The 24,519-nt window shown below is 49.4% G+C and overlaps 1 protein-coding gene across 1 annotated transcript in view; it reads left to right on the top strand.

Moving 5' to 3' along the window:
- The first annotated feature begins 3,068 nt into the window (after positions 1-3,068).
- Positions 3,069-24,519, top strand: part of LOC126519854 (cholesterol 7-desaturase nvd-like) — a 60,678-nt gene continuing 39,227 nt past the window's right edge. Inside the window, exons 1-2 of the mRNA XM_072285695.1 lie at positions 3,069-3,139; positions 22,377-22,454. Of these exons, the coding sequence (XP_072141796.1) occupies positions 3,081-3,139; positions 22,377-22,454 (137 nt within the window). The 5' untranslated portion in view covers positions 3,069-3,080. The remainder of the gene's footprint in view (positions 3,140-22,376; positions 22,455-24,519) is intronic.

The following is a 24,519-nucleotide window of genomic DNA, read 5'->3' as shown; positions in this document are numbered from 1 at the left end:
TGGCCTTTGAGAGCGCAGTACAGAATTCTCTGTTAAATTTTTGATAGCAAGACCAGTGGTCTATTCTGGCTGTGAATTTTGCGCGTCGAAATACCCGCTTCTTTTTGTTGCGCATGCGCTTTAACATGTTATTGAACCATGGTGAGCGAGTACATGATGAAACTTTCCTTTTAGGTACAAAACGATCAATAAGAGACAAGAGTTTGTTTTTATAAAGCAACCAGTTGTCCTGAACCGATCGCTGCTCAAAACCGGCGAAAAACCAATCAGAAAAGACCTGAAATTCCCCATTCATTCCAGTTAAGTCTGCTTTGCCGTAGTCTTGGATGACCCTAGTTTTTTTCTTCTTAGAAATGTTTGCCCGTAGAGTGAAGTGAATTATCGAGTGATCGCTAATTCCCGGTGAATGAGTTAAGCCGGTAGCTAGGTCGGGTGTAGTGGTGAGTATTAAGTCTAGAATATTAGCGGAAGTGGAAGTTATGCGAGTGGGAAAGTGAACGAGCTGAGTTAAGTTGAAGTCGTGACAAAAAGTTAAAAATTCTTTGCTTTCAGTTGAGTTGTGTTTTAAGGAAACCAAGTCTCGTTCCCATCTGATGTCAGGAAAATTGAAGTCGCCAAGTAAGAAGAGGGGAGATTTTGGGTATCTGACGAACAGCTGATTGACAACATCGTGCAGTTCATTACAGAACGATAATGATGCAGTTGGTGGCCGATAACAGACACAAAAAATTATTTCGCGAGAATCAATGAGCACACGCGCACACACAAGCTCAAGCGAGGATACAATTGGAATAACATGGGAAGCAAGACTATCGGTAACCGCCAGCAGAACACCACCACCAGACCGGTAATCACGATCACATCGGTAAAATAGACAGCGTTTGTGACATACTTGTTGCACCGCAGTAGGTATGGTATTATAACTGGATTCCTGTATGCTATGTTTTTGCGATTGTTCATCCGCGCATGAAAAACCCTCAATAGGGTCTTTTGCGCTTCTTCAGCTGGCACTGTAGCGTTGCCTTTGAGAGCTGCATTGTTGTCTAAGAAATTAGCTCTTTGAATAAATGTTCGCAAAGGAAGACGTCGTAAAAATATATTTGAGACGACCACCATAAGTATACAAGCAGAGAGAACGAGGGCGAACAAACGAAAACGCCGCAGAAAGCGCCCGGACAACGCCCGAACTGTAGCAGACGACAGGCGCGAGTCCTTGCCCTGACGTCACGCAAGCGGCGCTCGCAGCGCCCCTGTAGTTCGTTCTCGGGGCTAATAGCCCACACCCCACGTACGCTTGCGGACGCGCGCAAGTTCGCACCCGCGCATCCGCAGACAGTCCGGCACGGCTCGTACGCGTCGAAACGCGGCGCCATCTCGGTGAACAGCTGCTCTAAGTTATCGCGCGCTTGGGCTGCCTCGCGTCGGCACGCCTGGCTACGGAGCTACGGCGCGGTACATTCAACTGTCATTTAAGCAGATTTATATCATGCAAGAAAGTGCTTAATCTTTCCTTTTTGTGCTGATCTAACAGCTCCAAAAATATAAGAATTACTTTTATAGATATAGAACCATGGTATAAACACTGTCAATAACAACGTACGAAGTAGCGTCTTCCAACGCGTCTAGGAGTGAGCCCAGTGAACGCGTGCTGTCGCGCGCATGGAAGCGCGTCTTTGTGGATGCAAACCACCATTCCTCGCGAGGCGCGGCAAGCGCGCAGAGGCGAGCCTGCGCGCTTCTTCAAGCGTACGTGTGCTCTAGGCTTAAGAGCTGCGCTCTAAACGCATGGTGTCAGGCGCGCACATGCTAGCAGAAACACATCTCACACGATGAGCGCGGGCACTCGCTGTCGAAACGGTGGCGTGAGGAAGAGCAGCAGCAATAGCGAGCGAATTGACCTTCGTGCTGCCTCTCGCTTCAGCGTGAACTGAGCGGCGAGAACACAGCACACACGAAGCTATCAGCACTCGGCGCCCCTAGACTCAGTACCCATCGCTTTCCAGATGGGGCGCGCGTGGCTGACTCTATTCATTGCAGATCGCTTTCAAGGTAAGGTCGCGCCATACCAACAGCTCCTGGACAGGTTTACGCAGTCGCCGCCGGAACAGAACGCCCCCTCCCTTCCCTGTGCCTCGCACGCCGTGGAAGACTGCGTGCTTCCTCTCCGCCTTCTTCCATAGCGCGCGCGATATCAAGCGATCAAGCCACCATCGTCGGCTTGATGCCTGGCTTGAACCTTCGCATGCTTTCCCTTGCACATACAGCACACGGCGCGCGGCTACGGTGTTATCGCACCTAGACGACGGCATGACGACAATGGGACGACTATACTGAATAGACAATGGGGAAACGACAGGGTGACGACATGACGACAGCGGTACGAGTCTTACGGCGATGACGGCACGATGAGCGTCGGGTGTCGAGATTACAGTGACGACGATAGAACGACCCCGAGGTATTCCGACGACATTTAAGACAACGAACGCGTGACGACGGCTGTGACAACGATGCAGGGACGACACGGCATGACGAACGGCTTGAGGACAATGGGATGATGACCAATCGGGATAACGACGTGACGATGACTGCATCACGAAACCTATATGACGATGATGGCATGACGAGAGTCGGATAGCGAAGCTGTGGTGCCGATATTGGCACGACTACGACGGCATTACGACGACGGTCTGACAATGGAGTCATGATAGCGACTGACGATGACGGCATGACAACGGCGGCGTAATCACCATTAAATGACGACAGTATGATTGCAATGCAAAGATGAAGAAAGGATGACGTTGATGGAGCTACAAAGGCGGTATGAGATCGCCGGTATGAGAATGGGACCACGTTACTGAACTGACGACAATGATACAACGGCGGCGTGACCATAGAGACACATACGTAAAAGCCGGACACCCGAGCCGTTTAGCGGCCGCGTAAGTAATGGTCTGACCACCCGTCTGGCGGCGTAGCAATTTGTGCTTCCACTTTACCTCAAAGATAGGCTGCTTATCATATGTCTACGGGATCACGTCCACACGTCCCGTTTTCATAGAGACGTTCATGCTGCGCCGATCATGTGCCGCTGGTTACGCCCACCCCACCGTGCTTTTCCACCCGGTGCCTCGCTGGTGCGGTAAGGTGCTTCCTTTTCTCTGCCGAGATAATTGTGCTGTTTCTTGCGTTAAGAACACTGTTATCAAGACGTTTGTTATGCTGGGTGAATGTATTTTGGACGCGTATAGCATAAAATCTGAGTCATGGCATCTATTTACCGCGCAGCCATCCGTTTGTTTCGGCACCCATCTCTTCCCCGGAAGAGCATTTGCATTATATCCGACGCGTAATTTTCCAAAAGTCACTTGCGAGACCTTCGGTTTAAAGCACAGAACTTCTTATATGTGGCTCACCCGTACCATCACACAAACGTTTCATTTGGCGCGGCTCAAGCATTGTAACGCACATTTGGGATTGTTTTGTGAAGAATGTTTACCTCACTGCATGCTGCATGCGCCTGGCTCGGTTCGCAAGTGCCACTTTTACTTGAAGCGTTGCTTGGCATTGCTAAAGCATTCTTGTCAGTGGCGTAGCTAGGTCGTCGGGCACCCGGGGCCCATGGGTATTATTTCATCCCCCCCCCTCCCTCGCTGTAGTCAGGAAGGTGACAATATGGCAAATTTTCGGGGAGGGAGGCGTGATGTTCAAACTTATGCACAGCCGCCTTGGATACCGCGCATGCCCCCCCCCCCCTCCCCTCCTTCGTTTTCGTTCCCAAAGATCACGAATGTAGCAGGCATACACGCTGTTTTATTTTCTGCACAAAATAGCACAGGGTGCTGTACTGATAACTTGTGATAAGCGCATTTACACAACTGCGGTCAGACTGTAATGCTTGAAGTGACTGGCGCAAGAGTGGACACGGGACACTTAAAAGGCGACAAGGACATGCGCAAACTTCCAACTAGTGTTTATCACAAAAATGTACAGACCACAGGAACATAATCAGAAAGTTCAAAAAGGGAGAGAGGGTTTCCTTGGGATTCATTGCTCCCAATGCAAATGTAATCCACTCTTTGAAAAAAAAACTGAAATATAATAGCAAACAATGGGCAGTAAAGCACTAGACTCACCATTCAGGCAGCGGCTATCGCAGAAGGCATCTGCGTTAGCAAACCGTCCCTAGCATTGACTGCTAAAGAATTTGCATTCCTGAGGTCTGTATGTGGGAGGCCGCCTTAGGTCTTGGCGCGGCCATGATGCGCTCTTGTTTATTTGTGATGACCATGTCGACTTGCACTATTGTAACTGATTATGATCAAGTGCGCGAGAGTATATATACTTACCTTTCTGTGATAAACACCAGTTGGAAGTTTGCGCTTGTCCTTGTCGCCTTTTTAGTGTCTCGTGTCCACTCTTGCGCTAGTCACTTCAGCATGGAATACCAACTAGCCCGCTCTCACACCCTGCTGTAATGCTTGGCAGCCAATACAGATGCGGCATTGTGGAAAATATGGCTCACAAGTAACAAACATTGTAATAAAGATTTAATTAGCGATTTTAGAGGCAATATTGCATCTGCAAAATTGAAGCTCGACAGTCATGTGTTGCCCAACAACAACTTAACAAAATTCGTCGTATCTACTACGGGGTGCAGTATTTTGGCTGTTGGCAGCCCTGAACCCAAACGAAAATTAAACAGCGTGTCAGTGACGGTGATCTCCCCATCCGATTAGAAAACGCCACATGCTTCTCTGCTGCGCAGGCGGCAAAGCTATGACATTACGAGTTCTCTTCATTCTGATTCATAAAGCCTTTCTTTATTTGTTGCTATTGACAAACGTTATTATCCGAGCTGCGGTACCGCCACAAGGTTGGGAACGGAATAGAGCACGCTTCGCGTCGATTCCTGGCGTCACCATGCAAAGAAACTGAAGGCCGCGATGAAGCCCGTGCCAGCGAAAGCTTGGGCTCATGGAGGAAGAAAACAGTTTTTCCTTCCTCCATGCTTGCGCTTCTGTTGGTCTGCACTCGTGACACTCTTAAAGCTGCTGCACCCTTTAGGGTCTATATTTGCCCCACAATCAGTCGGCATCTCCCTTGCTAGCGTTTCCTTTCTTGAAAACTCGGCACTCTCTACTTTCCTGTCGAGAATGCTGTGTCACGCTGATAACGCGCAAGCCGTTCGTGACTTGGAAGTACCGGGCTCACAGCGTTGAAGAAAGAAAACGCGGGTAAGACAGACGGCGATTATTGTTGAGGTACTACAAGATAAGTCACAAAAGGTGTAAACTTTTTAAGAGCGAATGTAGAGGATAGAGATATTGACGTCACTGGTGCACTATTTCATATTTCTTTCGGTACTGCCATACTGGGCCGCCCGCAGTGCTGAAGTACCGCAGGCTCTAGCGCACAAGACGATTTTCTTTAGAGGAAAAAAAATCTTGAGTTAATAATGGGACTTGGGTCCGCAATTCCCGAATTGCAATGTTTCCTCTATAACTGGTATTTAACAAGTTATTTAAGATATCCTATTTTAACATAGCGCGGACTGAACTGAAGAGGAACGCAAGAGCCCCATCACCATATGATATGTTTAGCGACGCCCGCTCCGAGCACGAGCGCGCCGCACGAGCGCACCGCACACGAAACATTCCGCTAAAAGGCGAGTGGTTTAGCGACCACTTGGCGAATTAATTTTTTTAGCCCGCACGTTCGTGTAGTTACTACGTAGGACGCTGATAAGGCTGCAGCCGACAATTCTGCGGCACTACACATCTGGTACATGAGCTCGGGCTGCTGGTTACCGGAGCATTTGTTACCATTTACGCCCAGTCAAGCCGGCGGAAAGAGGGCGGCCTTCAGACATATGACACCCTCCCCCCCCCCCTCCAACTGGCACCTGGCGCCCGAAACCCATGGAACCCACCCCCTCCCCCGTTACAACGCCACTGCTTGTAGTTTGTGTATTTATCTAGTGTGTGATCCAGTATTTTTTCAGTCCAATTCCCCATGTAAACAAGAAAAAATACTTTTTTTGTATGGAACTCCTATAGCGTGCAACTGAGAAAGGCGGCTCAGAAAAAGTAAGAGAATTGCGATAAAGAGAGCCCTGACCGCATTACTTTTCCACTCTGCATGAGCTGACTCAGCCTTGCGGGTTTTCTGAGAAGCTTCGCGGCTTTTCCAGTAAAATGTTTGCGTTCCACTAGTTTATTACGTCCATTTGTACGGCATTCTTAAAAATGAAATATTTTCTTTAAAATAAGATATTTAAAGATGAAAGAGCTCATGCGCTCCACTAAAAACGACGTATTGAACATTTTTGCACCCAAAGGTAAACCAGAATCGAAAGCATTGTTATCGAAACCGAAACCAAAAGAGAGCTAAACCACGCGTCTAAAATTTCGGAAGATAAAATGAGCGGTCTGACCAGCCGCTCAGGGCGCTGGCGGCAGTGCAGTCGCTACACTCTAAGAAGAGTGTACACCCTTTGGAGTGCCCCTTCTGCCACACAACGATAATCGTCATCAGCCTTGATGCGTTTCCTTTCTTTAACGCTGCGAGCCCGGTACTTTCCAGTAACGAACGGCATGCGCGTTATCAGCAGGATAGCATTCCCGGCAGGAAAATAGCGCGCGCGGCGTTTTCAAGAAAGGAAACGCATCAATAGATAGATAGATAGATAGATAGATAGATAGATAGATTGATTGATTGATTGATTGATTGATTGATTGATTGATTGATTGATTGATTGATTGATTGATTGATTGATTGATTGATTGATTGATTGATTGATTGATTGATAGATATATAGATAGATAGATAGATAGATAGATAGATAGATAGATAGATAGATAGATAGATAGATAGATAGATAGATAGATAGATAGATAGATAGATAGATAGATAGATAGATAGATAGATAGATAGATAGATAGATAGATAGATAGATAGATAGATAGATAGATAGGCAGGCAGGCTCAAAACGGGTGAAGTAGACCATGCTATTCGCATTAAAAAGAATGAGTCGGGGATGTGGCGCTTGACGTCGCTTGTCTAGGTTGTGATTTTATTACAGCCAGTCACAGCTTGTTGAATAGGTTCTCGAACTCATTAACAATCTTTGCATGATGATTCTCTACTTCATGAGCAAAGCTTCATATTGTTACTGTTATGGCTGAACTGGGTTTACTTTACAGGACGAGGTTGATGGTCTGGTAAAGTTGGTGCCACTAGGCTGCGCCGGCTAACATATTCTTCCTCTTCTTATTGCTTGGCTCATGCCGTATCAGTCCCCGTTTCCTAGACGAAGCCCGCTCGGCGAATCCAAATCACTGAGAAAATGTAGGGTGAAACCGTTTAAGTCGAGCAACATGTACTAACTGGGTGCGGCTAGACCGACCACCAGCTGACGTCAAACATCAAATCGCTCAGACGATCTACAATGACGAATTGGCCCATGTACTGGGGTAAAAACTTTTCGCATAAGCCACTTCTACGTTGCGGCCGGGGTCCACAACTACACAAGGCCTCCTTTACCGTACGAGACAGACATAATGCAGGCTGTCAGCGCTCTTCCGATTGGTGTTGCGATGCCCCGCACGATGACGACCAATATACGCCGGGCTTCTTCGACGAGACACAGCGTCTTTCACTGGCTGTGAAATTCAAGCGGTAGTATGGTGTCAAAGCAGCTTAGCGGTGGAAGTGCGTAAAGGAGATAAAAATATCTGTAATCGGTCGTCTCACGCTTTGCAGTATTATAAGCATAGGCGATAAAGCGGAAAACGCCATCTCAGCCTTTGCGATCGGAAGACACGTACATATGGTGTGCTAGTTAAAGTTCTGTTCGTTCGTTCTACAAGCTCATTTGTCTGAGGGTGATAAGGCGTTGAATAGCGGCACTGCGAACTGCAGAGACGAAGCAGTTCTTCTACGGCGTCTACAACGAACTGACGATCACGATCACTAATGATGACACGGGGGGGGGGGGGGGGGCTTGCTGAACAATAAGTCGAAGCAAAATTAAACATTGCAACGCAGGCAGCTGTTCCATACGATATGGCCGCCGTTCCTGCGTAATGGGTCAGGTGGACGACACTTAAATCACCAATCCGTTGTCGTTAGATGATCGTGGAAATGGGCTCAAAAGATGGGCACCGTCTTGTTCAAATGGCAGGCGAGGCGGTGACAGAGGTTGGAGAAGACCCGGCGGAGCGTTCGTAGGGTGCGTGTAGCGTTGCCATTGTTCGCAATCGGCGATGTAGTGCTTGACTGTGTCTTGCATTCTGGGCCAGTAAAAACGCTCCTATGTGCGGTTCAAAGTTCTCATGAACCTTGGATGGCCAGAGGTCGCATCGTCGTGCACGACTTTCAGCATGACGCTCGCGGACTCGGCGGCGCCACAAGAAGGAAGCGTGCGCATGTGGCCGAATAATTGGTCTTGTAAAGCAGGCCGTCACGGGCACAATTAAAATCGGCCGGTGGCTCCAGGACGCGATGCAGCTACAAATAGTGGTGTCAACCTAATATGATCCTTTTGCTCTGCCCTGAAAGGCATCGAGTCTGGGAATGTAGAAGAAATAGGAGCAAAACAGTCTTCAAGAGTTTTCTTCGTCACATCCGTCGTCGTCAGAAGGCGGGATAGACAGTCTGCATCGAGGTGGCGACGTCCAGACTTGTAGGAAATAACAAAGTCGTATTCTTGCAATCGAAGAGCCCAACGTGCCGGTCGACCACTCGGGTCACGGAGATTCACCAACCAGAATAACGCGTGGTGGTCGGTAACGTTAGTGAACGGGCGTCCGTAGATATAGGGCCGAAATTTGGGGACAGCGAGAACAGCTGCCAAGCATTCTTGTTCGGTGACAGTGTGATTGCGTTCGGCCTTAGTCAAAGGGTGACTAGCATAATCCACAACGTGTTCAGCTCCTTGATGACGTTGCACTAGTACGGCACCGATGCCGATGGCACTGGCAGCAGTGTGCACTTCCATAGGTAAGGATGCATCGAAGTGACGCAATATGGGCCCCGACGTTAGTAGAAATTTTAACTGGTGGAACGCGTCGTCGCTAGCTGATCTTCAGTTAAAAGGGATGTCTTTTTGGAGAAGACGCGTTAGGGGGTACACCACGTCCGTGAACCTTGGGACGAAGCGACGAAAATACGAGCAAAGACCACAATTCTTGGAATTTAGGATCAAGCCAGCTTTTTCGACACAATCCAGGACAAGACTCAGACGTCCGTTATGCTCAATCAATGGGCTGCCAAAATTCACATCATCGAGGTAGTACAAAAAATGTCCTGTTTAAGTCCAAGCTTGGAGGGTAGTGCCCATAACTCCTTATGCTGCTGGCGCGTTACAAAGGCCGAACGGTATAACGTTGCATTCATAAAGACCGTCTGATGTCACGAACGCGTCGTTATTTGCGCAGCTCGACGTAAGTGGTTGGATTTGCTCGTCAAACGATGAAAAGTCGGCAGCAGTGACATTGACAGGGACACGTGACAGCGACCAAGGTGGTAGCAGCAACTCGTTCGAAACAACAAAATAGTTTTTCTCTGGTAAGGGCGGAGAGAAGCGCGCTATTCAATGTAACTTCGGCTGTGCCGCAGTTAATCGAATCACAACAATCCTGAAGAAAGTCAATCCCGAGAATCACATGAGTGCAGCGCGGTGGTACGAGAAATCGTTTTAGGATCTGCTCCTTTGAATAAAATGGTTGCAACACAAGTACCAAGGGGAACAAGGCACTCTCCTTTATTACCACGAAACATCACACCATCATTCGACGGGAACATATCTTCCGACCGAAGCTTTCTTTGAAAGTCACACTCATGACGAAAACGGTAGCACAAGTATCCACTAATGCAGTTGACGGTATGCTATCACTTATCACACGCGCTTTGTTCATCATCATAATAAGCGGAGGAGTATTTCGCAGAGACGCAGGCTGTCTGGCAACCTTAACTTCATCGGCCGCGCCGGCTAGTTTCCCGATGGTGGCGGTGACGTGGAACGTCGCCGTGGTGACAGTTAAGGCACGTTCACACCGAAGGCGGAGCGGACAAGCGGCCAAGCGGATCCGGCCAAGCGGCCACGGATTTTCCGCTTTGCGGAAAATACGCGGCCGCTTGGCCGGATCGCGCCCGGACCGATTTTTTCCGCGCGGATAAGTTGGCCGCTTTGGCCGCAGCCAATCAGAACCCGACACTGCGGAAGCGCTGGTGAACGAATGTAAACGAATGCCTTTCTCTGGCCTTTTCGCTTGTTATTCGAAAGCGTCAGAACGGCAAGTTGGGCCAGTTGGGGTTTGTTACAGCGCAACACAAGACAAGGACAAAAGAAGGTATAAAACGACGACACGGCGCCGTGTCATCGCTTTATACCTTGTTTTGTCCTTGTCTTGTGTTGCGCTGTAACAAATCTTGAAAATCGACTAGACAAGTGGCGAGTAAAATGCCAACGATCTCGTCTTCATCTGAGCTCATCATTTTGCAGAGGTAGGTAGCGGACGGGAACGCGCCGACCCACGAAGAAAAAAAATATCGAAAGTGCGCGTACAACCCCAAAGTGCCGCGAGATGGCGGCACTTCCCTGAAATTGCTAAAGAAATCTCGAGATGCCCCGCCTTCCCGGCTGCGCGGCCAGCCAGGCAACGCGGCCGGTCTGAACAGGCGCGGGCGCTAGCCGCCTCGCCGCTTTGAAAATCCGCTTGTCCGCTTAGACGCTCCGCTTTCGGTGTGAAGAACAAACAAAAGAACCTGCAGACTTCAGTGACCCATTTGGCAGAGTCTTTCATCAACGGCGTGTGAAATGCACGTTAATGATATGTGTCTCAATGTTGGTTCTCTTCCCAACAGGCAATGCTAACGACTCGCGAAAAAAAAAAAGCTCTTATGATAATTTAAAACATTTATTCCGGATGGAAACATCGCTACTTGCATGCAGAGGTCATAAATACATTTATTTCACTGAATAACCTAAATGAGGCGAAGCAGGATTCACTCGAAATCAGAATCAATAGCACTCCTGCGCATCAGCGCTTATAGCCGGACTGTATTGTAGGGAAGTATAAGACAGTCACACGAAGGAAGGTGCACCACCGAGAGACGCCGGTCACTTGGTGGTGCGGGGCGACTCGGGCTGTGAAAGTGAAGTCTCCTATTGTGAGGTCTTATAAATACTCATGCAAGGCCGTCACCTCAGTGTAGAATTCTTCGAAGTCACACGAAGTTTCTTTAAGTGCAGTTGTTGGTGTAGGCAATATATAAAAGCCGGTGACCCCTTCCGGGGAAAATGCAAACTTTCCGCCTTATGTCGAAGTGGTTTCGGACGCAGTCGAACGAGGCGTCGGCTTCGGCGTGGTGAGACTTGCTGCAGCAGCTCCGTCGTCTTGGTCGAAGTACCCAGCGCCTCCACCTCAAAACTGTTACGGTTACAGTTGAACTGTGTTCATTTACAGGACGGCGTTGATGGTTTGGTAAAGATGGCGTCAATAGGCTGCGCCGGCTAATGTCTATTTTAGGCTGTCTGCGTGATGCACGCACTAACATTTCTAAAAATATTTTTTTGAAATATTATGAAATGTCTTTTTGTAACTGCTCGCATGCATAGCTGAAATGTAGTGATATTTACGGACGTAAATTATATTTTTAGGCCGGCTACCAAAGGAACTTTTTTGACCTTGAACACGAAGCTTGTTGCAAAAAAAAAAAGATAATAATAATCTTTACGGTTTGTTTTAGGCGATCTGCTGAACCTTCAACGCTTCAAATATTTTTCGGCTATACTATGTTAACCACACTACTATAACTATAGTGCCTTCTGTATGTTCCTACGTTCCGAGAAAGAAATTCGAACTTTGCAAGTTTACTCGCTTTTGCCGGTGCCAAAAGCACTTTTCAATCAGTTTTCAAATGATTCAAAAATTGGTCATTTCGGCAGTCATACCAATTCATTTTCTTGCCATACACGCCACACGAATGACTATATCGTGCAACAAGTCTTTTAAAAAATTTTTGATTGGTGCCTTCTTGCTCAGCTGCGCAAGAACATATTTTTGCCAAGATGGTAGGAAATCCTTGGCAAGAAAAATAAACGTGGAGAGCGTGTTTGGAACTTTAACAAACATGTGAAATTTTCTAAATTTTTTTATCTGTGACGGTCAAAAAATGGCTGTGGCTTAGCTAAGGTTAAGCCCAGGATGCGAAGCATACTAGCCTTTATTTTAGTTGTTGAACCACTGTTTAGCCTGGTGAACTGCTGTTGCTTGGCTATATTTGGTTCGGCTAGACGAAGAAACAACTCATGCGTTACTCTGCTTCGCCTTCAAGAGTGGAACGCGACAGCGTTCCCGTCGACCCGCCAAGGGGTGTAAGACAATGGGCTACGGCGCAGCGACTACGCGCCCCGCATTGGACGCGGTGAGCGTCGAGCAACGCAGCGTTCGGCGGGGCAACGAAATGTGCGCCTGAGCAAGCGACGCACGAGAACAGCTCGTTTCTAAGGCAACACCGCATTCACTAGAGGCGCTTTTGTACCGCTTTGAAGCATCGTACTCGTGGCTCAGTGGTAGCGTCTCCGTCTCACACTCCGGAGACCCTGGTTCGATTCCCACCCAGCCCATCTTGCAAGAGTTGAGCCAAAGCCACCTAGAAATTTCGTTGTCGCGCCGAACGCTGCGTTGCTCGACGCTCACCGCGTCCGATCAAAGCCACCTAGAAAATGTCTAGCAGAGGCAAGCGCAGCTGCTTATATACCGCCGCGACGCCGCGAGCGACGGCGCGAGTTGGAGCCCCGTTTCTCCTCTGTCGTGACGTCACGGTGTCACGTGGTATGGCATGGGGTCAAAGGTCATTGAAGCAACACCGCCGCGCCTGAGGAGCTGGGTTGTGCTCTCGTAATATGCTTCGCATAAAAGAAAAATCGCCGCCCCCTTCCACTCCGTAAGAATGATCGAACAGCGAAGCTGTGTTAGCGACATCAGTGTTGCACCATGCAAGTCAAACTTCGCTAGCAGTCTATATTGTAAATCTTTCGTTTAACCATTATTTCACCTCATTTTCGCTTTTGCGTGCTTCGCGTGGTGAGCATGTTGTAGGAGTGCTTTTTTTTTTGGGGGGGGGGGGGGGGGGGGAGTTCTCCCAGTGCTTTTTTTTTTTTTGCGCGTGAGGTTCGTCTGTGTTTTGCCGTGCTTTTTGTTCGCGTACAAGTTGCTCCGCCCCTTTTTTGCGCGCCACTAATGAAAGCAAGGTTCGGCGTGAAATAAATTTTGTACTTTTTTAAAAGTTTTTTTGTTCATTTTGTGTGTAATGTTCTATTTGCTTGGTCTTGTCTCTTCTTCCGCTCGATCTCGAGTTCTCTCTTGCTTGCTGGGCCTCCTCCGCTCGTAGTGCTTTGTCTGGAGACGTTCAATCTTGCTTTGCTTGCTCTTGAGCTGACGGCAGACGACGGCGTTCACATTTCACAATCACAGCCTTGCGCTTCAAAATTAAAATTAAAATTAAAATTAAAAGAAGAAGAAGTCGACCTGTGCGGATGTGGAATTTTCGGCTCCCGCTTCTGTACACGTTTTCGGACTGATTTATGTGATTCCTAGCAACAAAATTTGCACTATTCGACGCACTTTCTTCTAAGGAACACGCCGATGTCCGATTTTTCTTCCGGTCAGTGAACTCTTTTCAATTTCCGAGACGTTTTAGTTCAAACCACGCTGCGGCTCAGCTAGCCCTACCCGACTAGGCCCATCGCCGGGGTCGAGGAGCGAGCAGGCCCAGGCCTCGCTCGTACGAGTGCGCGGCAGGATGCCCGCTATGGAGACCGTCGTAGAGGGAGAGGACATCTCCCAAGAAGAAGCGAATCGCCCAGGCTGGGCGACGGCCATGGGTAGAAACAAGAAGGCCAAACCGGGACCGACCGTTCCGGACCGAGGCAACGAGGGACGAGCAGAGACGAAGGGCGGCCGCCGCACGGCTGGCCCGCAGAGCGCGATCAAGCGCCTCGTCGCCGCATCGAGGCTCCCCCGGCTACCGAGGGACCACATTCGCATCATAGTGAGGCCGAGAGACGGCCTCGACGTGAAAAAAGTGAGTCAGATTCGCCTGGCGCAAGCACTAGCAATGGCGGCCTCGCTCCCGCCGAACGAGACCGAGGAAGACATCGTTTGTCCGAACGCAACCCAGAACATTCTCGTCGTGTCCACGCCGACTGAGAAGAACGCCAACGCATACGCCGGAATTCACAAGCTTCACCTACGAGAAGGCGCATACAATGTGGCCGCATACATTGCGGCGCCGGACAACACGTGCAAGGGGGTCATCAGAGGAGTGGACCCCGAAATCAACGAGGCCCAGCTTCAGGCCATGATCGTCAACCAAAGAAATCCCAAGGCCTTGGAAGCCAAGCGGATCAAAAACACCTCGACGGTGGTAGTGCTCTTCGACGGCATGAAAGTGCCGAACTATATCATGTGTGGCGTAAGCCTAATACGCTGCACGCTATACAAGCGGCAAAACGACGTGTGCTACGGGTGCGGTGACTTGGGCCACAGAGTCGACGTGTGTCCAAATCCTCACAAGAAAAGGTGCCGCGGCTGCGGAGTCAACGACCCGGCTGAAGACCACCAGTGCTCGCCCAAGTGCGCCCTTTGCGGGGGCCAACACCCGACGGCGGACAACAAGTGCAAGCAACGATACCAAATCCCTTACGTCGTGCGGCGCAGGAGGCGCCGACGCAGAAATGCCAAGAAATCGCGGCTGCAAAGCCAGCCGCAACAGGTGGAAGGTAGATCACGCGATTCCAGCGTGACAAGCGCCCCCAGACGGGGACGTTCGACAACGCCGACACTACGACAGCGCAGCCGATCGAGAGGCCGTTCCCTCTCCAGGGGGCGCTCCCGCTCCCAAGTGCGCATTCAAGAGGGGCCGACCTGGGCGGACCGCGCCAGGCCAAAGCCGCAACCGAAATCACAATCAAAGGTAACGCAGGTAGCATTGCCAAAGCATAACAAGGAAGACCCTAGAATAGCTGAGCTAGCGGAAGAAAACGCGCGCCTCAAAGAGGAGATCAAGAAAATGAGGGCGGATTTCGAATCGTTTCGGAAACAAGGTTCCACTTCTCAGCCAGCCGAACAGCAGCAGCAGGTGGCGCAAAGTACACCGACCCCGCAAGGGGAGCAGTCTGTTCGCTCGGTCAAACGCAGGGCCCCTCCCCTGACGGAGGAGGGAAACCTGGCGGAACACGAGTCCAGCAGCATCCTATTGGGAATTAAGCAGTCGATTAGCTCTTTGCAGTTAATGGTCCAGCAACTAGCGGAAAGCATAGTAGCGCTCGCGGCAAGAGTGACGCGCATCGAAGCACACATGGCGCCTGCAGGTGCTAAACAAATCCAATGTATCAATCATGGCGAACATTCCAACTAGAGAGCTGGTCGTGTGGCAGTGGAATTGCGCTAGCATCAAAAAGCGCAAGGCTCCGCTGCTACAGTTCGTTGCCTCACAGGCGGACAAACCGCACGTCATAATCTTACAAGAAACTTTGGGTAGCGAGGTGACCTTGCCCGGCTACCGGGTCGCCTCGTCGAAATTCGAACAGGGTAAGCGCGGAGTGGCAACGCTTGTCGCGAACAAATGCTCTTTCCAGGAACGAGATTTCAAATTAGGCAACGCGAAAGCGGAGGTAACCGCGATCGAAATCATACCGAACAGTTGGCTGAAAAACAGCGTATTCGTAGTGAACGTGTACAGCCCGCCGTCTGACCGCAAACAATCGTTCACGTCGATAATAACGAAGGCGGCCTCAATGGCCAGGGGGGCCCCGCTAATAGTGGCAGGAGATTTTAACGCGCCCCACGGAGCCTGGGGTTATGCAAGGCCAATGCCTAAGGGAGAACGGCTATTGGAGGCAGTCACTATGTGCTCGCTAGAGCTGGTGACCGACCCCCGCTATCCAACTCGACTAGGCACGTCGGTGGCGCGGGACACGACGCCCGACCTGACCTTCGTCAAGAACGTGCGAGGGGCCGAGTGGCGCAACCTGCACGAGAACCTCGGCAGCGACCATTGCATACTGGCAGTGACGATCCCCGTCAAGGCGGCACCACCGAGAGAATTTAAGGTCACCGACTGGGACGCCTTCCGCAAAATAAGGAAGGAAGACAAAAGCGAATATGCGGACCTAGACAGCCTTTTTAGAAGGCTCAAAGAGGACGTTGGCACCGCGACGAGGGTTGTCCAAACTGAACTGAACGTGGAAAGGATGGACGCGAGATTGGCACACCTATTAGAGGCAAAGAATTCCATCACGGCCAGGTGGAAAACGCAAAGACTAAATCGCAGACTGCGAAAGAAAGTAGCGGCACTAAACCGGGAAATCGAAGCGCACTCGATCGAGCTTTCCAAGCAACAGTGGAACGAGGTGTGCGCGTCGGTAGACGGACAAATGAGAACCGGGCGCAAATGGAACCTCCTAAAGAAACTGTTAGACGACAAGCAATCCAAAGGCAATCAGAGATTGGCAATTGATAGGATTTTACACAAACAAAAGGAGCAGGGCAAAACGGAGAGCGAGTTCCTAAAGGAGCTGGCCGAGACGTATCTACCACTGGGCCCGTCAGGCGATGGCGACTATCCACAATACGCCGGCACAGAGGTCGAAGAACTCGACGCGCCCTTCACGGAATCGGAAATTTGGGATGCCTTACAAGGCCTCAACGGACGCTCCGCGACGGGCCCTGATGGGGTCTCGAATAAACTGTTAAGAAACCTAGACGGAAAGTCGGTCGACAAGCTCACCGAAGAAATAAACAGAGCGTGGGAAACGGGACAAGTACCAGAGGCCTGGAAAGAGGCTTCGGTCATACTAATACCGAAACCCGGTAAACCACTTGCGGCGGAGAACATGCGGCCAATATCGCTGACCTCGTGCGTAGGCAAGACGGCGGAACATGCCATACATAACCGAGTATCGCGGTACATAGAGAGAGAGGGCCTCTTCCCACATAACATGGTGGGCTTCAGACCGGGCCTCTCCACACAGGACGTAATGTTACAACTCAAAAAGCACATAATCGACGGCATAACCAGAGACACCAGGGGCATACTGGCCCTGGACCTAACGAAAGCGTTCGACACGGTGAAACACAGATTTCTAATGGAAACGATCTCGGTGATGGGGCTCGGCCGGAAATTCCACTCTTACATAGGCTCCTTCCTCAGAGACAGGAAAGCCACGATCAAAATAGGACAGGCCACGTCCGATTGTTACACGCTGGGCGCGAAGGGCACCCCACAAGGGGCGGTGCTCTCCCCGCTATTATTCAATCTAGCATTGAAAGGGCTCTCGGACCGGCTGACGAGAGTGACCAACGTCAATCACGCCCTGTACGCAGACGATATTACGGTGTGGTGCCCGGGAGGGTCCGACGCAGAAGTCGAGCGGGCTCTTCAAGAGGCGCTGGACACAACGGAAGAGTACCTGAAGGAAACGGGACTCCGTCTGTCACCCAGCAAATCGGAACTGTTGCTCTACAGGCCCTCGAAACAAGGCATGAGGAATTTGACGCCGATCGATCAAATACCAATCAAATTACGCACGAGTGACGGCCAGCCGATCCCCAGAGTGGACACTATAAGAATCTTGGGGCTGCTAATTGAGGCTAAAGGCGGTAACACGCAAACGGTCATGAGACTCACGTCCAAAACGGAGAACATGCTCCGGCTGATCCTCAGGGTGACCAACCGCAGGGGAGGGCTCAGCGAGAGCAATCTCATCAGACTTTACCACGCCTTCCTCATGAGTCACGTAAATTACGTAGCCTCGGCGCTAAAATGGACCAAGAGAGACGCGGCCAAGATAGACACACTGATGCGCAAGAGCATCAAGAGGGTTCTAGGTCTTCCGATCAGTACAAGCACGGAGCGGCTCGATCGGCTAGGGGTCCACAATACGCTAGCAGAAATCATCGAAGCACAGACCAAGGCACAGGTCGTGCGGCTGTCGACCACCAGGGCCGGCAGACGCATCCTAGAAGAAGCAGGTATAAATGCCGAGGCAGAGTGCAACGCACGCAGCGTCGCGCTCAGCGCGGCGGTCAGGGGCACTTTCAAGGTAGAACCGCTTCCGAGAAACGTCCACCCGCAATTCAACGAGGGGCGCCGAAAGGCGAGGGCCCGAGCACTGCTGAAATCGACCGCCAGCTGTCCGGGACTGGCGGCATTTGTAGACGCGGCCCAGTACGGGCGCAGCGACCGGTACGCGACCGTCTCGATACGCTGGGATGGTACGATCATCAACGCAGCATCGGTCAAGGGGGTAACGTCCGAGGTGGCCGAACAGGTGGCAATAGCCATGGCAATGAGGGACCCCGAACGTCCATACGTATACACAGATTCGCGATCGGCGGCCAGAGCATTCGCCTCGGGCTCGATATCGCGGAAAGCAGCGGCCGTCCTCGGCAGTGAGGGAGCCGCGGGTCATCACATCCTCAAATGGTTTCCAGCCCACATGGGGGCCGACGTGCACCCCGACTTTCCCAACGCCAACGAGCTGGCACACGGACGCGCGCGAGGACTCACGCACCGCGGCGATCGTGGCGAGCGAAGTGGCGGGGAGGGAGGGGAGCACCGAGACCCGCTGCTCACCTTCAACGAACTAACAACACATTATCAGCTGTCGAGGAGGACCTTCCCGCTCCCCCACGCTAAACTTACTAGACCACAGTCATCTATATTCAGAATGCTGCAAACAAGGTCGTTCCCCTCGAGAGGCAGAATGAGCCTTTATTCACCGGACGTAGAGCCGCAATGTCCGGATTGCGGCGAATCGTACTGCTCGCTATCGCACATGCTTTGGCAATGCTCCGCGTTAAGCGGCACCGTGTTCAGCAAAGAAGAAGACTGGATGGACGCCCTGCGAAGCGACGACCACCAGACCCAGCTTCGGGCCGTCCAGAGGGCTCACGAAAGGGCGGAGGCTCACGGGCTTCCCGTCCCAACGTGGGTGCGGCCCGCGACCCCTGCCGACCACTAAACCAAGAGTGGGTGGGAAGGGGTTCCTCAGGACCCAATAAAGTTCTTTCCTCCTCCTCACGTAAGGCAATGAATGGCTCATACCCCCTACAGCAATGGCTCATACCTCCGTAGACGCGGCTTCCCCATTACGACGACAGAAGAGAAAGTGAAATTCTACACTTGAATGGCGAGCGGCAACAGCAGGTAGCTGTGGAAAACGACGACGACGAACGCTGTAGCAGTGGCACGAGCGCGTTCGTGCGGTAGCGTCGAGGGGCGGCAACGAGCCAGCTGTGGAAGATAGCGACGATGCTCGAGCCATTGGAATGGACTTCCCGAAGCAGTTGCTCTTGAGAGAAATCCAGAAAAGCTCAGGCAGTCCTTAACTGAGCTTTTTGTTAAATGACTACGCATTTTTGCTTTCTCACACCATTTTTACGATACAGGCGTTGTCCAATTGATTTACATTATATGCTTTGTATACTTTGTCTTGTATTTCAGTGTCCGGTTGGGTGTCAATCTTTTGTTACAAAGTATATCTTCGTTTGTTAGTTTATTCCTAATTACTTGCTCCATACCATCCTTCTATGGAAGGATGTGTGTTTTACCTTTTCTTTTGCCTTGTGTTTTCCACTGCTCTTTACTGTATCCTTTTTGTGTGTGCGCGCGCTCTGTACTTGTAACGTAGTTGATTCATTGTTGTATAGCATTCGCTCCTTTATATGTTATTTCAATACTGTTCCCCCCCCCCCCTTATGTAATGCCCTGTTAAGGGTCCGTAAGGGTTAATAAATGATGATGAGGATGATGACGATAGCTTTAGCGAACTCTGACAACAACGGCACCGAGTCCACATAAACAACATCGCTGTAAAAAAAAAAAAAAGGCCGGTTCGTTTGGCATGGGATGGCCGTATTCTATAGCAATGTTTCGCGTAATGGTACCACCTATAGATATCGCCAAGGGCGAGCCCTGCTCGCCCACACCGCAGTTTTTGTTTGCTTTAATCTATTAAATTGGCCCTGCAACGCCGTTTTCAGGTAACGCACGTTTGCCGTAGGTGTACTCTCAGCACGTCATAGAACACAGAACAAAAGGAATTATGAAAATCGACCGACACAAATCGAAGTTATCGGTCAGAGGAAGTGAAACATACAAGCAAAATGAGAGTTAGACCATTCAAATATATTTTTTGCAACACAATGTTACGAGATTCCAGACACGTGTATCTATACCGCAACCAACACCCGTGGCTAATTCCATATTCTCTCTCAAACTATGGCCGGCGAAGGATCACTCAAGCACGCGCTAACCACAGCGCTTAACCACGTACACTGGCAACAAAACAATTTCAAATTAAATGATGCACAGATATTGAGACTCCTCTTTAAGAAACGCATACCTTGCCATATTCTTTGGCGTTGTACTCTTCGTGACAACAATCACACAGGATATACTTCATCATTTATTCTAAAGGTAAACGTGCTGGTCCTCCCGTAATCCAGAGCAGATGTAAGCAGGAAATGGCTACCGGCAAAGAAGATTGGAGATGATAGTAGCCGCAGTCTTTTAAGGGGTGTAGTGCATGTTCGCAACGGCACCCCCAACCTCGCCACACCGCAACGACACCATATACTGTGCACTGGCCCATATGTTGGACGCAATAGTTTTCGGTCACAGACAGAACCTCACTGCAAGTGTCGTCTCGGTCAAACATCCGTCCGCGATGCGCCGGACGCTACCGGCGATGCCGGCGCGCCGGACGCTCCGCGGACCTCACGGACCGCTGGCGTTGAAAGGAACACAGGCAACTGTCTCAGCGCCAAAAGGTGACAATCGAGTGTACAGCCTTTTTAACGTCGCTATCGTAAATGACAAATAAAAGTTCAGCGCACTAGAAGTTACAGCGTTAGTGTCATTGTGAACAAGCCTTTGGAAGAACTCGAAAGCGATACGTTTTTTGTAACTTGTTTGGGGAAGTAACTAGCGCCTGTAGTCCGGTCTTGACTGGTTGCCCGGATAGACTAGTTTTGTTCTCGCAACTTGCCTGGATGTTCTCGTTTGAGTGCCCGGATAACGGCTTCGGCTTTTGGCTCAAGGTCACTTGAAGGTCGCCGGCAACGGGAGCAAGAATCATTTCATGCTTAAAAACCAGAAACTATCTTGGCTAATTACTCTTCACCGCCCGTACCTGTGGTCATCTTGGACAGATGCGAACACATATTGGTGCGAAAACCGCTGGAAAAAATGTAATCATAACGAAAGTATCCTAATTATGTCGTTTCGCGAAATGTTCTGATCGTGAGTTACCCCTGAATGTGTTTAACATAAATTTGACTTCAAATGCTTTCTTCATTGTTACCATCACTTCAAGCGTTATTCTCAAGGTTTCCAAAGCTATAGTGAGAAACAAGCTTTATTTTTGTTTTCTTCAATTGAAACTTTCTAGAAGTTCTACATATTTATAGCGGTCCTGCACCCTCTTCGTTTCCTCCTTTTCTCACACCGCTGGCTGTGATAGATCGTGCACGAAAAAGAAAAAAAGAGAGAGCGGGGAAGGATGGCGGCGATATGTTCTCTGTAGCGAATATGCCGCCCAGCTCTGCCTCATAGCGTGGACGTCAGCCGTTTCTGGAAAAGATGCCTCAGACAGGAAAACGATGCACCCATGGGGGCGAGAGAGCGCTTTCAAAACTCCACGACTCTGCCCTCATGGTTTGTTTAATATAAGAGACTGCTTTTGGCGGTACTTCTTCCGGCTCTCATAAATTAGCTAAGGGAAGCGGATCCAGCAGCACTTTTTTTTTTCTCACCTCCCTCTCTTAAAGCGCGTGTACAGGACAGTGGGGGAGGCGTTGTCTTGTCTATGGTGCTTAGTGGAAGAGTCTGCTAAATGGTCCGTTATCAAATACGGCTGTCGGACAATCAGGCCGGATATTTCGCGCGTTTTCATTTTTTCTCTGAAACGTATATAGGCATATGTGCTATTCGCTTATCCGTTTCTTCACGTGGCTGACCCGATCACTTTCTTCGATTGCTCGCCTGTGGAGAACCGACCGCAGACATCTGTCTTTGGTACCCTCTTATCACTGCGGAAAGGCTAAATGCTGGCGAGGAGGTGGAAGCTACTCTTCCTTCAATTTGGCTCGAGGGCACCGCTGTGGCGACCACCGCTACAAATGCTATAGCGCTGCTTTCGTTTTCGCGGCGCGGTAGGGCAAAGCACAGCCGAAGAAGAGAGAGAGGGGCTGTCTACGTTCCAGTGACGATTTGTGGTGCAAACTTCAGATATAAACAGGACAGGCGCTGCCGAGCGTGGCCAGTTCGTTAAAGGACACTCACTAAAGTCCCGTGCTTCGCAGTGAGCCTGCAGCAGTGGCCATGGAGAAGAACTCGTCGTCGTGGGAAAGTGCTGGTGCGCAATCGCTTGCCTTCTTAGGGTAAGATGCCAAGATGTTCTATGCGTGAGGATTTCTCAGCTTCTTAATATATGATGTAGCGTGTCAAGCTTTTGGCAGCGCGGACATCTACAGCTCGCATCGAAGCCGTTACTCGCTTTATCTTTATCTTTGTCTTTTTTTGTATCAAAGGATTTCATAACAGTGAAACTCGAGATGGCGACCACGTGGTCAGCCTTTAAAAAAACCTGTAGCGTACTCAAGAAGGATCACTTGAGTAGCGCTAGCGTTTTTGCGCGAATGGCATTTGGCTAGAAAAAAAAACGAAGTATTGACTTTCTAGAGAAAGTACGACAGCGTATAACTGCCTATCAAAATGTACGTCGAGTGAAGGCGCCAGAATGCTTTCTCTGCCAAAAAAAATCGACACAGATAGTTCCTGTTTGCTGTACACGAATCCTTTTACGTAGCCCGTGGAATCTGGTCAGCCGGAAGCGAAGACGTTCAGCCATATTCCACAGCATGTAACGGTTGATAGCAGCGGGCGAGTGCTCGGCTTAAGTCGCATAAACACTGGTTCGATTCTCCACACCACTACGTTATCATTTCGTTTTATGTTGCACGAGAATAGCTTTGAATTCTTGTGAACGGAAGGACACATTCAGACTATTCCCTGTAGCTCACAACTGCTAAATGCAGTAAAAAAATGTCGACTTGAATTTCAGCATTCTTTTATACAAGAATGTCGTCGTGAACTTCAGAGGTTGGGCTTTGCATTACAGAAGTGTTCGACAACTAAATGAAATAAAATAGCTGTGCCGGGAATTAGAATTAGTAATTAGAAAAGAAGCTATAAGCAATTGAAGTATTTCAGAGGAAATGCCCCTTGAAGTATGCGTGCAGTAATTCACGCTTCATTCTAAACATTGGTAATGGGTACAGAATAGATAGGTTCCTAAAATATTAAGTTTAACATCTAAATTAATAGAGAAATCAAATCAGTAAGCGAACCTAATTGCTAATAATTAGATATCAGACTCTGGTTAACAATAATTTACTCCCATTAATTGAGTTGCATCAGTAACTTGAACTTGCAACATCTGACAAGAGGAAGTGTTAATCACAGAATGAGTGACTTATTCGGCGTGGGACGTACAGAAGAGAAGCGTTCGTTTGGCGCGGAAAAGCAAGCCTCCGTGTCAGTGCGAACAAACTATCGAACGTGATTTTGCGGAAAACGTGCGGCAGTTCTTGCAACGTTATTTTCGTGCTCTTCGATGTAATGAGGCGTCCGTGGCAACGAAATACCTTCGATTTTTCTTTTCAGTTTTCAATTTATTTCAGATATAAACGCGCAATGTGAAATATGTGCACGAGGTAAGGCAAAAGGAGACTCCTATGTCTCCTGAAGAGGCCTTCACCCCGGGCTTACGCGTCTGCCAGCTGACACGAAATCATTACGAACATTATGGCTACAATAATAATTACAGTACTCATTACACGGGTATGCAAACAAGAATGAACATAAGTAAAAACACGAACACGATTGTTAGCGAAAAAGGTTATACAATCTCTAACAGTGCATGTATCAGTCATTGCACGAGCATTCCACAGAGGAGCAATACACCAAATTTAGCCATTTAGTATGAATCACGGAGGTAATTCTCAGTATTGTATCAGGCGGTCATGGAAAAGCTGTTGTAAGTTTGATGGAGGCAGAAGTTGCTTTGTTATATTTTTAAACGAGGCATAGATGGGTTTTCATTTGCGAGTTTGATTAACGGTGGGCATGAATTACGCTACAAAACTATTTGATTATCTGTAGCTTTAGTATTATACTTAGTACTTAGTCTTGACTCCGTCAGTGAAATAGTGTGTAGGTTGTATACCACATCTCTAAACATTTGTTTGAGTAGGCGGCATAATTGTGTTTAACTTCGCGGAAAAGTCAGTGTGGCTAAGCAAAACTTATAAAACTGTGAAAATGGTAATATGTTTAGGGTTTCGTACAATGAATTTGTCGATGAGGACGAATGAGAAGAAATCATTTTAAGCTTCTTTTTTTTTTAGAGAAGAAAGACTTCAAGAATCTATCTTGCTGCACGTT

The sequence above is a fragment of the Dermacentor andersoni genome, unplaced genomic scaffold (genome assembly GCF_023375885.2).
Source record: "Dermacentor andersoni unplaced genomic scaffold, qqDerAnde1_hic_scaffold ctg00000039.1, whole genome shotgun sequence".
Taxonomy (NCBI): Eukaryota; Metazoa; Arthropoda; class Arachnida; order Ixodida; family Ixodidae; genus Dermacentor; species Dermacentor andersoni.
The sequence above is the reverse complement of the archived record's forward strand: the minus strand, read 5'-3'. Positions and strand labels throughout refer to the sequence as shown.